Source organism: Eptesicus fuscus, chromosome 2 (assembly GCF_027574615.1).
Source record: "Eptesicus fuscus isolate TK198812 chromosome 2, DD_ASM_mEF_20220401, whole genome shotgun sequence".
Lineage (NCBI taxonomy): Eukaryota > Metazoa > Chordata > Mammalia > Chiroptera > Vespertilionidae > Eptesicus > Eptesicus fuscus.
Window position 1 is genome coordinate 54,102,798 of NC_072474.1, and position 14,435 is coordinate 54,117,232.

The following is a 14,435-nucleotide window of genomic DNA, read 5'->3' on the forward strand; positions in this document are numbered from 1 at the left end:
TTGCACCAAGTTTGCCTTATTTCAAAGCCAGTGTTATTACCATTCTCCTTCCTTATATTCCATTTTGGGGCCTTACTTAAAAATTCTGCACATACGAAAAAAATTGTGCATGTTAATATTTTAAAATAAAGCTTTAAAAATAAACAGGTTTTTTAATGCTTCCTAGGATTGTTTCCCCAAAGATTACACATTGAAATAATTTTTCCTTCAGAGGAATAAGACTTTTATGTTAAAAAATAACCAAACATTTTCAAGATGCAAAGTTCAAAAGGAAAAATTTCAAAATGTAAAGTCCACCTTGACAACCTATGTTTGCCAAATCTGCAATGTTCAAATTACTACAGACTATCAAAAAAGATGAACTAGCATGAGCCTTCAAGTTCTTCTTCGAATTCTGGTCAAGGGCACATACCTCATACAAAAATTTTTATCCACACTGAATAAAAGAAAAAGAGATATCAGATAAATACTTCTACACATGCTGATTGATTTGTTGATTGACAATCTCTTTTCTACAGTGTCATATTGAGCAAAAATTCCTGAATCCTTAATTACTCATGGAACCCAATGATAGAAGCCTACTGAAAAACTAAGTCTTTAAACTTTAAATTTGAAAATAAATTAGCAAATATAGTCAATAGGCTTATAAATTTGGGATGGAAAAATAAAAAATGACATTATGATAAAGGTCAGCAGCCATATACATAAGTCAGTATCCAAATGAATGTTCCTATCTGGTGGCCCACAAGCCTATTAAGCCTCCTTTTTTTCTCTTACTTTCATTCTAATATATAGGGTCTATGAAGCACATAGAAAATAATTTAGGTATAATATTTATTATAGAATACTGACAGGTAAGGCTGAAAATGTAAAGTGTGTTTTGGACAGAGATGCTGTTGCTTACAAGTACAAGAGTCAAAGAGTCTATCTTACCAAATTTTATTAAGAAACTACAGTCACTAAGGCCCTTGCTACACAGGAAAAGTAGGAAGGGCATAGGTTTTGAACTGTTCTGGGTTTGTTAGGCAAATAACATAAATTCTCAAAGCCATAATGTACTCATCTGAAAAACGGGCATGTTAACTTCTTCCTGAATGAACTGATATAAGAATTAAATGATATATGTGAAAAGTCTTGCACAAAAGAGATGTCAGTGTGTGCTTGTCTTCTTCTCCTTTCCTAAGCAGCACTTCTAATTTTAATAATGGGGAGGATGCAATCAAACTCAATCCTACTGAAAAATAGTCATCCTCCAACTGAAGAATTAAAAACCAAAACTAAAACTAAAAAAACAAACAAACAAGCAAACAAAAAAACAGTAAAACCTAAACTGTAGAGCAGACATTTAGAAAAGCATGTAAAATACCCTGGGGGGAAAGTAACTTGAAATGGGATAACATCTAACTCCAATGAAAAGAAAACTGAACTAAACATCTTTTAATTCACATGAATTGAAATATCACAGATATAGCTGAAAACTTTGACTAAAAAAACTAAAATACTTTCTGAAGTCTAGCCTCTATTCTATTAGTGAAAGAACACAGTTGAACTCATAAAGCTAACAGCAATAGAATGTTAAGCAATCATTAAAATGAAACAAAAGATGGCTAAGAGCCTCAGTCGGTACAATGGCTACTTTTTCTTTTTTATCGTAACGAAATGTACCTATTAAATTATTCCAAGTTGTCATTCATTAGTAGTAGTTATTGGACCTCTGACAATTTTCTCTGTTGTTGTTTGAAGGATAAGGGAAAAGGGGGAGTACATACTCAATCCTTCTAGATCTTTCATTTCCAATCATAACAAGGTGCACACTAAATGAATTCTAAGGAACAAAAACAGAACAAAACACATATATGCCAATACCAATAATGTAAAAAACAAGGAAGATTAGAAAAGCTATATTCATTCTCTGTGATACTAACAGAATTAATTTAAAAATATAAAATAAGAGCAATTATATAAAGTATTTTTAAATGATTACATGCTTTTTGAATATCCATATGACCAAGCTTTCATCTTAAAGTCAGCAGAACAGTACAAGACACTTTGCTAACCTGGCACAGTTTAAGATAACTACAATGAAGAAAGTCCAATTTCCTGATTCTCTCAGCCAAACTAAGCAAACTTAAGTTAGTTTGATCTAATACCAAGCTCTAGGGAACTTATCATTTTACAGCTAAGAAACCAGAACAAGAATCCAAATTTAAAGGAAGTTAGAAATCACCCATGACCTCATTTTATGGTCACAACTTGCCCCAATTCATAGAGTAAGTTAGTAGCAAGTTTATCTGTCATGTGGAGAATTATGGAAATAGATTGAAATAGTAAAAAATCTTACTCATATATGCAAACTCTAATATATATTTAACAGAGTTGTTGGACATCAAAGTTTTAAAAAGGTGCCCTCGCTAGTTTGGCTCAGAGGATAGAATGTCTGCCTGCAGACTGAAGGGTCCTGGGTTCGATTCTGGTCAAGGGCACATACCTCAGTTGCAGGCTTAATGCCCAGCCCTGGTCAGGGTGTGTGCGGGAGGCAAACAATCGATATGTCTCTCTCGAATCCATTTTTCTCTCTCTCTGTCTCTCCTACTACCTTCCACTCTCTCTAAAAGTCAAATGGAAAAATATTCCCGGGTGAGGCTTAACAAAACAAACAAACAAAAATGAAAGATGGAAGGAAGGAAAAGAAGGAAGGAAGGAGAGAGAGGCAGAGAAACAGAGAAAGGGCGGAAGAAAGAAAAGCTTTAAAAAGGTATTTTCTTCTTTTTATTAGCCAAAATAATACAGTTTTTTAAACGATTCAATTTGATTCAAATCAAAAGCATAGGTAAAATGAGTTTCGATACTTAAAAATAAACACATTGCTATTTGCCTAATTTGCACAGGAGGAAAAATAATTCCAAATAGAATTTTTCATTGTCAACTGTAGTACTCTTAATCAGTTCCAGCCTGGCCGGAGTGGCTCAGTTGGTTGCAGCATCGTCCCTGATCAGGAGCACATACCTGGGTTGCAGGTCCAACCCCGGGCCGGGGCACATACAGAAGGCAACAGTTCAATGTTTCGCTCTCTCTCTCTCCCTTTCCCTCCCTCTCCCTCTCTCCCCCAGCATGTCCTCAGATGAGGACTGAAAAAAAAAAGAATCAGTACCAGTTGTAGAAATTTTTTTTTTTTCGAATCCTTTTCAAGGATAAAAGACAAATCAAAATGAAAACTTCTAAACCTCTGCATTAATTAGCTATCCAGAGTATAGTGAGTCAGTCTTATTGTTTTAGGATATCACAGAGAGATAATGTTTGGTTTATTACATATCCCTAAATTAAACTAGATAGAAAAAAATGTTACAAATAACCTTAATCAAGTATCTTTATTTTACTGTTTCCCTCTTCAATTCTATTTAGGATGCTGAGATTGGACCTAAAGCAGAGACAGGTTTTGTAATTTTTATTGAATTTACTAGGGTGACACTGGTTTAAAAAATATATAAATAGGTTTCAGGTGTACAATTCTATAATTCATTATCTGTTTTTATGTTGTGTGTCCACCACCCCAAGTCAAGTCTCCTTCCATCACTATTTATCACCCCTTTACCCTTTTCTACCTCACCCCACCCCTTTTGCCTCTGGTAATCACCTTGATTTTTTTAATAGATACATAACAATATTTATGCCAAAAAAAAAATCACAAAACAAACTTGCTGGTAGTGTTCATTTCAAAAAACAAAAATGGGTTTTCTCTCTTATATTCTCCCCCTGGGATTCTTGGGTGGAGGTGAGCAGGAATGCCGCAGAAGTGGTTTCTACAGGAAAAGGCAGAGCTGCCACTTTCAAGACTGGGACAGGCTTAGTCTGCTCCTTCTTTGAGCCCCTCTTTCCAATAATGAAGTCATTTCTCTCCCAAACCCTGTCCAAGCACGGCAACTCTCCAAGTCTTTCTCACAATTGTTTTATAAGCCCAGGAACACTGAAATTTGATTACAATAGTACAGTAACCCACAGGCCCTACACATTGTCCCACCCATTTCCCGCCACCTCTCTGGCCTCACTTCTTACCAGTCTGCCCTCACCTGCTCCGCTCCAGGCCACTGGCCTCCCTGACAGGGCCACTGCTGCACAGGCTCTTCCATCTGCCTGGGACACTTAGGACCCAGATATCCAATCACCTTCTCACTGAGGCTTTCCTGACCACTCCGTTTTCCATTGCAATTCCCTACCCTGGCATCTCCTATCTCCATTACGGGCTTTATTTTTCCCCATAGCACTTATCTCCATGTGACATACTTACTACACGTTTCTACTTCTTGTATGCCTCTGCTCACTAAAAAGTTAGCACTAAGAGGGCCGGAATTTTTATCTATTCTGTTCACTGGTGTGTCCCCAGCATCTGTAACAATGCCTGGCACTTAGCAAGAGCTCAAAAAATATTTGTGGAATAAATAAATGATTCCAATTTGGGGGGAAAACCTATAAAATATTTATTGGACATTAATAAATATTTTAACACAAAACTATACAAATACAAATAATGCAAAAAGCATAGTCTTTGCTTTCAAGATGTCTGGTTGGAGAAATAGAACTAATACACAGGAAGTAATTAGTTAATTAATAGGCAATATTAGGTATGACTATTAACTAATTAGGTTTATTTGTATATAAATATGGAATCTGCCTTGTTATTCCTAGTGTATATTTAAATACTGAATGAAATGGTATAAACTTGTCATAGGAGTTCAGAGGCAAAAAAATAACTAAGGCTGACATTACCTAACACAAGAAGCATTCAAAAACTTGAGAAGAATTACAATGAATTACAACAGGATTCTAAAATTCTTGTATTTTGGGTCCATGGATATTCAGAAATATGAAGACAAAATTAATGTATTTAAGTAGCTTAAAAGAATCTTTATAAGAGGCAGCAGCAGATTACTCATCAAACTTGAAATGTATCCAAACAGGGTAACCTCTGGTTTTCATCTTATGGGACCTAGAAATGGTTTCAACCCTATATAATAAAAGGCTAATATGCAAATCAACCAAACGGCAGAACAACAGGTTGCTATAATACGCACTGACCACCAAGGGGTAGACGCTCAACGCAGGAGCTGGCTCCTGGCTGTCAGTGCGCTCCCATGGGGGAATGCCGCTCAGCCAGAAGCCGGGCTCATGGCTGGCGAGCACAGTGGCGGTGGTGGGAGCCTCTCCCGCCTCCATGGCAGCCCTAAGGATGTCCAACTGTCCAACTGCCGGCAGTCGGACATCCCCCAAGGGCTCCCAGACTGAGAGAGGGTGCATGCCGGGCTGAGGGACCCACCCCAAGTGCATGAATTTAGTGCACCAGGCCTCTAGTAGAAAATAAAATACTGGGTCCTGGGTCATAAAATAGGGAGCACAATATGAAAACAAGTAGGCTGGTTTGAAAGAAATGATACACAGCCCAAGAAAAGAGCTTATACTCTACATAAACCTTCAACTTTAGAATTTGAGAAACAGACCATCATCATCTGTATTTGTTTTGCTTTGTTGATATCTCACACAAGTTAAGCTTCTTGACTTCTTGATTCCCTTTCAAAATCATACTTAGTAAAAATACCCATAAATAAAAATGAGTACTTTCATTTATGGGCAGAAAGGATACTATCAAAATACAACTTTTTAGTAAGGTTATATTTCACATTGATTACTTTTATATGCATTAAAATGTATAATTAATAGTTATCAAAATTTAAATTTACACAACCTTTGACTCAACAGTCCCACTGAAAGGAATTTCTCTCAAGGGGAAAAAAAAGAAACTGGTTAGAAAATCATGATACAGCCAAGTAAATCTGTAAGTCTAAGTTCATAAAAAAGTTTACTATTCAGTTTTAAGACCAAATTGATACTCCAGACAAGTACATATAATTTACCCTGTATATATCCTTTAAATAGTCCCAGGAGAGATTAAAAAAAGCGGCCATAGCTAAATACATTTGGAAGGCACCACATGTTATTCCCCTCTTAAAAGATTTACAATACACAAGATAATTTATGGAAGACTTTGAGATGTTAGGGGGAGAAAAGGTGTTTTCCAAATTTTATAGAATAGAAATACTTTTGCAATCATTAAAAACAAGACTTGTTTAAAACTTTCCATAGCCACATGGTAAATGACAGCCACCTTCCTTATAAACCTAAAGGTTCAAAGCTACACTCAATCACTCTCTCTTCATTCCTTCTTTCTCCTCCCCATAGCCAAGATACTGCAGTGGTTCTAACTTTATAATTCATAATAATCACAGGGAATTTATTGAAGTACTAGAGGAGGCCTGGTGCACGAATTTGTGCACCGGTGGGGTCCCTCGGCCTGGCCTGCACACTCTTGCAATCCGGGACCCCTTGGGGGATGTCAGACTGCCGGTTTCAACACGATCCCTGTAGGCCAGGCTGAGGGACCCCACTGGTGCACGAATCCGTGCACCAGGCCTCTAGTATGCATATAAGATCTTTGGTTAATCTTTTCCCACCCTCCCCCTTTCCCTCTGAGATTCATCATAGTTTGTTCCAAGTTTCCATGCCTGTGCATTAAGCGTCTTCCCCCTGGTGGTCATTGCACATCATAGCTACCAGTCGAACGGTCGGACAGCTGGGTGGTCTCTTAGGCTTTTATATATATAAATAGTTCTTGGCCCTGGCTGGTGTGGCTTAGTTGGTTGGAGCAACATCCCGTATATCAAAAGGTTGCAGGTTTGATTCCCAGGCAGGGCACATATGTAGGTTGTGGGTTTGGTCCCAGTCAGGGAGCATACAGAAGGCAACCAATCGATGTTCTCTCTCACATTGATGTTTCTCTTTCTCTCTCGGGTGAGGATTGATTGATAAAACTTAATGAATATATATAAAATTCTTGGTTCTTTCTTGCAGATATTCTGAATCCTATCAGTATTTTTAACAAGCAATCCAGGTGATTTCAATGTAGTTCAAATGTTGAGATATTCAAAATGCCTCACACATTATCATCATTATCATCAGCTATTTTATACTTAAGGACAGGTAACTTTAAAAAACAAAAGGAAGTTCAGAAAATCTGAACCTCATATGAGTATATTAAAATGTTATTTTTCTACCCAGGAAACAAAGATAAAAGACATACTAAGAAAAGTCAAATCATACCTTAAAAGAATACTCTCAAATATAATAAAGATTCTTAGCCTGTACTCCACTGAGAAATGTCAGGAATTCTTAAACTTACTGAGCTATACACACAATTTTTGTCAGTATAAGAATACATGCCTTCTTATGGAGAAATAATCCAAAGCTTTTACCAATTCTTATACTGCTCGATAACTCAATTTAAGAGCCATCATATTTCTTATTTAACTGAAAAAAGGCTAGTAAAAAGTGCTTTTTAGTTAACACTATGAATCAGATACACGAACACACATTCCTGAGTTGCTTTCTGTCTCAGAGCCAAACAAAAAGCAACTTACCTTTGCAGAGTCATATTCAAAGAGCCTGTACAACCCTTAATCTTGTTCTGGGCTTCAAGGTGAGTCATCCCATGGGCACTTATTCCATCAATGCTAAGAAGCACGTCGCCTATTCTCACATTTGCCTGAGATGCTTTGCCACCATCTTTTAACTGTAATATATAAATTTAATTAAAATTTAATTAAGAAATAAATAATGAACAGATGAAAATTATACTTTTGCTTACATCAAAAGAAATATATATAAATATACTATTAGACAAAGTAAAAATTATCTTAACAGGTAAAGTTAAAAATTAAGTAACATTCATGTTTATGTTCTTAAATTTTTATCTGCTCTATAAAACTAAAATCATTTTATGAGAAAGGTTCCCTGATAATTTCTCCATTTCTTTATTGCGTAACAGTAGAGTGTGATTGTTACAAATGAGGAAGAGAAGTAGTGAAGGAAACTACATATTAACAAAAGAAAACTACTGTAAGCTTAATAAGGTATTTAATATTAGCTTTTAAAAGTAATTTTAAAATTCTTTAGACAGCTGCATTTTTGTTTGAGCACAAAAAGTAATACAAATGGAAGATCTACTGAATAATCTTTCCTGTTGAGTCCAATTCACATCCAGTGTTGGGGGAGTTGAATTCTTTTAGATCACAGGCCCAAATTATCTTTTCTAGTGATGTGTTTCCTGCTCCAGGCACTTAGGCGGAGAAGGAAACAAGTGTGTCTGAGACTATCAGACTTTTTTTGTGTACCACAGTCTTTAATCTCCAATCTTTCTGCCTTTTTCTGTAAAATTTTCTACTAGAAAAAAATATCTATTTGAGCAAGGATATGTAAAATCTAACAGATATAAGAAATATTTCAAACCTTTTAAATGAAACATTCTTTCATATACATGGTATAGTGATTTTATTTTCCTCTTTGTACTAATAGAAAAAAAAAACAATTCATTTCAGCTGCCCAGATATTTGAAGGTCAAGAAAAATTAATGAAATGTTGGCACTAAAGAAATAAAATTTCCAGACTAACAAAACAGATCAAAATTTAACTCATATACAACTTACCAACTATATTTTATATATATATATATATATATATATATATACATACATACACATATATATATATGTGTTTGTGTGTGTGTATGATGTATACATATACACACTTTTATTATATTGTATGGCTGTCAAAGTAGTTTTGAAATTTAATGAAAATTAAATGAATTGGATTTCAGGATCACAGGATCAAGAATAAAATAATTAAGATAGAACTTTATTATATATTTTTAAAAATAGTTTATCAGCAGTATTTTTAAAATATAAAAGGAATATGTGCATGTCTATTTTGGATTTAGGAAAAAGTCTTTTAAATTAACAAGTACATTAAGTGATATGGTTTTACTACAGTCATGCACTGCATAAGGATATTTCTGTCAACAACAACAACTTTTATACAGTAGTGGTCCTATCTATACTAATAAAAGGGTAATATGCTAATTAGACCGGACGTCTTCCGGACATCCTTCCGGACATCCTTCCAGACATAGCCATGGTGGCGGGGGCTGAAGCAGAGATGGTTAGAGGTGACCAGGCCAGCAGGGGAGGGCAGATAGGGGTGACCAGGCTGGCAGGGGAGGGCAGTTAGGGGCAATGAGGCAGGCAGGCAGGTAAATGGTTATGAGCCAGCGGTCCCGGATTACAAGAGGGATCCCAAATTGGAGAGGGTGCAGGCCGGGTTGAGGGAACTCCCCCCCAATGCACGAATTTCGTGCACCAGGCCTCTAGAAAGATTATAATGAAACTATAAAGTTCTTACCACCTAGTAACATCATTGCTATAGTAACACTGTAGCCCAACCATTATTCATGTGTTGGTGGTGATGATGGTGAAAACAAACCTACTGTGCAGCCAGTCTTATAAAAGTACAGCACATACAATTATGTACTGTACATAATACTTGATAATCATAATAAATAACTATGTTACTGGTTTATGTATTTACTATACTACACTTTTTTTATTATTAGATTCTATTCTTTGTATTTATTAAAAAAGTTTGTTGTAAAATATTATGCCATGTTAGGCTGGTAGCTGCTTCATATATCTCATATTTACCAGTGTCTTGACTGATGTATCTTTCTTTTGTGCTTGATTTAACTTAACCTTGTGTTGTTTTGTACAGTAACATGCTGTAAAGCAAGCATGTCAAACTCAATGTTCGCTAATGACTGATTACTATAATCATGTTGCATTCATTTCCCTTACGTGCTTTACGCGAAGGTGCACCATTTCTCTCCACTAATACTAGCAGCAAATATTTTAGCAGCCAAGTGCCATGTCATTAGTCTTGTACTGATTTGTTTGGTGTGCGCAACAAGAAATATTTCGCTTTTGGAGAACAAGAAAAATAGGTTTATTTGCACTATGCTTATTAATTTGTGCAGTTATTCAGTGTCTGGTAAGTTAATGTTCAAGAAAAAAATATTAATTTTTATTAAAATGTTCTATTATTTTATGTTAATAATTACTCATTTATTTCAGCCCTTTGTATTCAACATGTCTCTATGGAAATAAACCTACGTTTCTATGAAAATTGAAGGTTTTGTTTTTTTTTGCAGCCCACATAAACTTACACCTTGTTTATTTGGCCCGTCTTAGCCTTTGAGTTTGACACAATGGGTTATACCATAGAGCCTAGGTGTGTAGTAGACTATATCATATGGGTTTGTGCACTCTATGGTATTCTCCCCACCAATGAAATCACCTAACAAAGCATTTTTTAGAACGGATGCCAGTCGTTAAGCAGCGCATGGCTGTATATTAAATAATAGATGTGGCCCATCATTTAATAATTAGCATTTCTTTTTATTAATTTAAATATCTTAAAATTATGTAAAATCTAACAAATATATGATTTTAATTTAACACAGAAATAATAATTGCTCTTCTCTTATGTACGGAACTAAAATAGTTCCTGAAGTCAATAGTTTTCTATTGGACTTATTCATAGGATTATTATAATGACTATGTGAGATTACAACTCAATAAATGTTGGCATTATTACTATTCTCTTGACCTCAGATTACTAATCTGAGAAACATGGGTGCTGTACTAGATGGGCTCAAAGGCCCTCCTAGGGTCCCTTCCAGTTTTACGAGTTTACCTATTTGTCAGCTCTCTGCATGCACAAAGGTGTATAGATCTAATCCCCAAATAGGAGTCAAATTTGAAAGACTTTGATGACAGTACAAAGGAACATCTATTCCCTATTAAAATCAACAAATGAATTAAAACTGAATACTGAAAAGAAAAAGTATAAATATAATTTATCCTAGATTTTATTTTAGCCAAGAAAGGCAAGCATAAAAATAATAAAAATAAAAAACAGAACATAGCTAAATTACATGACCATTTTTAATATAAAGTAGCCTTAATATAGAAACATTGAAACCTATGGAACATTTTTCTAAATGTACCCAACAAGAGCAATTTAAATACTCCGTCCTGTAATAATATAAAGACAATGAACAATGTAGAAAGAAAATTATCAAATCTAGTGTCATTACTAGATAAAACTTTTCTTACCCCTTTGTTCTAGTTGCCTCGCTCGATTCTAAGATCCTATGACCTCAAGATGTTCAAAACCAACTTCTCAAAGTTACCTTTTTAGGGTTGCTTTTAATCTGCCACTGTCTTATTTGCAGATAGTAGAGCACAGAAATCCTATAACTCCTATGAATTCTGCCTCTTCCAAGTACCACATCTAGGGAAGCTACTGAATTCTGTATATCCTTCCATTCCCCTCCCGTGCCAGTCCACACCATGATCATCTGTCACCTTGATCTTGCCTACAGCCTATTGCAAGAAGCTCTGTATTCCTCCCCTCTCCTCCATCATCACATTTCATACTGGTGGCCCTATTACTATTTCACACTGGGACTACAATCATGTTAAAATAAGGGTAAAAAAATCTCCAAATATCTTCTTCCTACAATGCAGAATAAAACCGTAGCCTGAAATACATGCCATCTATAATCTGTCACCACGGGTTTCTAATTTCGAAACAAGCACCAGAAGGTCAGGAATCATGCTTTAAAATAAGTTGCTTTTCTCCAAGAACCTTGATTACTGCAGATATTAGAAAATATCTGATTAAACCGTAATAAAGGAGAAATCAATAAATCAGTACATCAGTTTAATATACTAAATTCTAGAAGGATACTTAATTCACCAAAGAGCCAAAATATATTCTAATCTGAAAATGATCATCTTCAATTAATTAGGCTGAACTGACTTAAGGTAAAAAATCAAACCACATTTCCAATAGGACAAAGTAAATCCAGTTTGGATAGTTAGTAATGTATTTTTCCTAGGACCTCCAAAGTGATATCACATCCCCCTTGGTAATTTTATTGAACAAGTATTAGAAAGAGCTTAATTATATTTCATCTCAACCCTTTCTCAATAAATTATCAGACATGGAAACAAATACCCATCACCATCTGTGTCATCTTTCATTATTATTTAAACTGTCAAACTCATTTTTGTCTACAGTTTTTTTAACTTAGTAATATTACCTTGGCTTTTTTACATTAACTTCTTTTCTTAATCTCGAACTATCTTTATTATTCAATACTCAGGCTTTGTATCACATGATTTAAACCAAGGATCATGAAGAGCCTGAACTAATGCTGTATGTATAGTGCAGTGATGGGCAACCTTTTGAGCGTGGTGTGTCAAACTTCACCAAAAAAACTGAGCATAACTCGGGTAGTGTGTCACTTTGAGGAAAAAACATTATTTCGCAAATGTTTCATCCTCAGGAGCAGCAAATGTTTCATCCTGGGCATGCGGCCGCCTCAGCGGCCGCGTGTCATCAGAAATGGCTACGCGTGTCAGTGCTGACACACGTGTCATAGGTTCGCCATCACTGGTATAGTGGGAAAGCACCAATGCCTAGAGACAAATTTAAGACTTGTATAGGTCGCATATCCTTGAATACTCCTGAGCTTCACTTATCCTCAGAACCACTTCCCCAAGCTATGCACTCATTACAAAGATAAATCCCCCCCCCTTAATTGGGGATTATGCAGCATTATTATGAGTTGTGAGCAGCTAAGGAAAAATGACAAGGTCACTCATTATTTGCATAATTCATTTTTCCTTTGTTTGTACAAGTCTAAATAGCTTGCATTTGTTTGAAGCAGTAACAAGTTCCTGTCATCAGTAAATCTTATACATGTTATATGACAGCCATAAGGGGGTGTGTATTTCATAAATGCACAATTTGTAGGAAGGAAACAGTTGTGGGAAGCTCCTGGGTCAAGCCCAGTATAAATCAAACTAATCAGAAGCAAATGCTTCTCTTTTGATCTTTAAATGCATTTTTCAGTGCTGCTGTCCAATTTTCCATAAACTTAACTAGAGCTGTATGCCTCTTTAAAAGCATTGCTTTGTGGTCTCACTTTAAGTTGCAAGCATACATGTTGGAACTACTGCTGAGCTTCTGTTTATTGATGCAGATGGGTAGACTCTGTGTGGGGGGGTGAGACGGGGTGCAGGGAAGAATATAAGGGAAAAAATACATCACAGACTTAGGCTTCTCCCACTTTACTCTAACTAGAAAATGCCCCAAGATAAATTTTCTTCGGTTATTTTAGAAGGGGGTGTGGGGGGACTCCTCTCACATAGTCTTTTTCTGCCCCGAGAAAGAAATGACCACGAGAAAGTAAACTGGACTATTTACCGAGCACCAACAGTACGTCAGGGACTTTGGAGGCCCTTTATCATTCTTTATACCGCTATCAAAATTTTTACAGGACGGGAAAAGGGAGCTTCAAAGAGATTAAATGACTGGCCTACATCCACATAGCAAGTAAAAACACAGTGCTGAGCAGAGGCTTTGAAGTTAGGCAAACATGAGTTCATATTCATGCTCTGCCTATTAACTGTGTGACATGAATTTAATAGGCCTAAACTTCAGCTATCTCTCCTTGAAAATGGGGACTATAATCCCATCTGCCTCGAAGTACTGTTGAGCAGATTAAATAAAATACCAGCACAGCACATATCATACAATGCACAGGAACTGTTTTATTATTATTATCTATCAGGCGTCCTCAAACTACGACCCGCGGGCCACATGCAGGTGTTTTTGCTGTTTTGTTTTTTTACTTCAAAATAAGATATGTGCAGTGTGCATAGGAATTTGTTCATAGTTTTTTTTAAACAATAATCCGGCCCTCCAACGGTCTGAGGGACAGTGAACTGGCCCCCTGTTTAAAAAGTTTGAGGACCGCCGAAACCGGTTTGGCTCAGTGGCTAGAGCGTCGGTCTGCGGACTGAAAGGTCCCAGGTTCGATTCCGGTCAAGGGCATGTACATTGGTTGCGGGCACATCCCCGGTGGGGGGTGTGCAGGAGGCAGCTGGTCGATGTATCTCTCTCATCAATGTTTCTAGCTCTCTATCCCTCTCCCTTTCTCTCTGTGAAAAATCAATAAAATATATTTAAAAAATAAAAAATAAAAAAATAAAATAAATAAAAATAAAAAGTTTGAGGACCCCTGATCTATATCTATATATCTATCTAGATAGATAGATAGATAGATAGATAGATAGATAGATAGATAGATAGATAGATATGCCAAGTGACCAGATAGATAGATAGATAGATAGATAGATAGATAGATAGATAGATAAGCCAAGTGACCGGAACGACAGAATGACCAGAATGACCAGTCGCTATGATGCTCACCGCGGCGGTCAATTGCCCTGATCGGGGCCCCAATTGGACCCCCCAACCTCCCATGACCCCTCCCCCCGGCCAACCCCGCCCCCGGTCGGCCCTCCATACCCCTGCTGGCCCAGCCCCAATCGGCCCCCATTGGGGCAGGCGGCCAGACCCCACCAGTGCACAAATTCATGCACTGGGCCTCTAGTTAATTATAGAATGTCAATTCACACAGGCTG

At 36.5% G+C, this 14,435-nt stretch overlaps 1 protein-coding gene across 6 annotated transcripts in view; it reads right to left on the minus strand.

The window, feature by feature from the left end:
- Positions 1–14,435, minus strand: part of PDLIM5 (PDZ and LIM domain 5) — a 219,030-nt gene that overhangs the window by 134,732 nt on the left and 69,863 nt on the right. For all 6 annotated transcript variants that reach the window (XM_028148233.2, XM_028148231.2, XM_028148229.2 and 3 more), the window contains exon 3: positions 7,467–7,618. In XM_028148233.2, the coding sequence (XP_028004034.2) occupies positions 7,467–7,618 (152 nt within the window). The remainder of the gene's footprint in view (positions 1–7,466; positions 7,619–14,435) is intronic.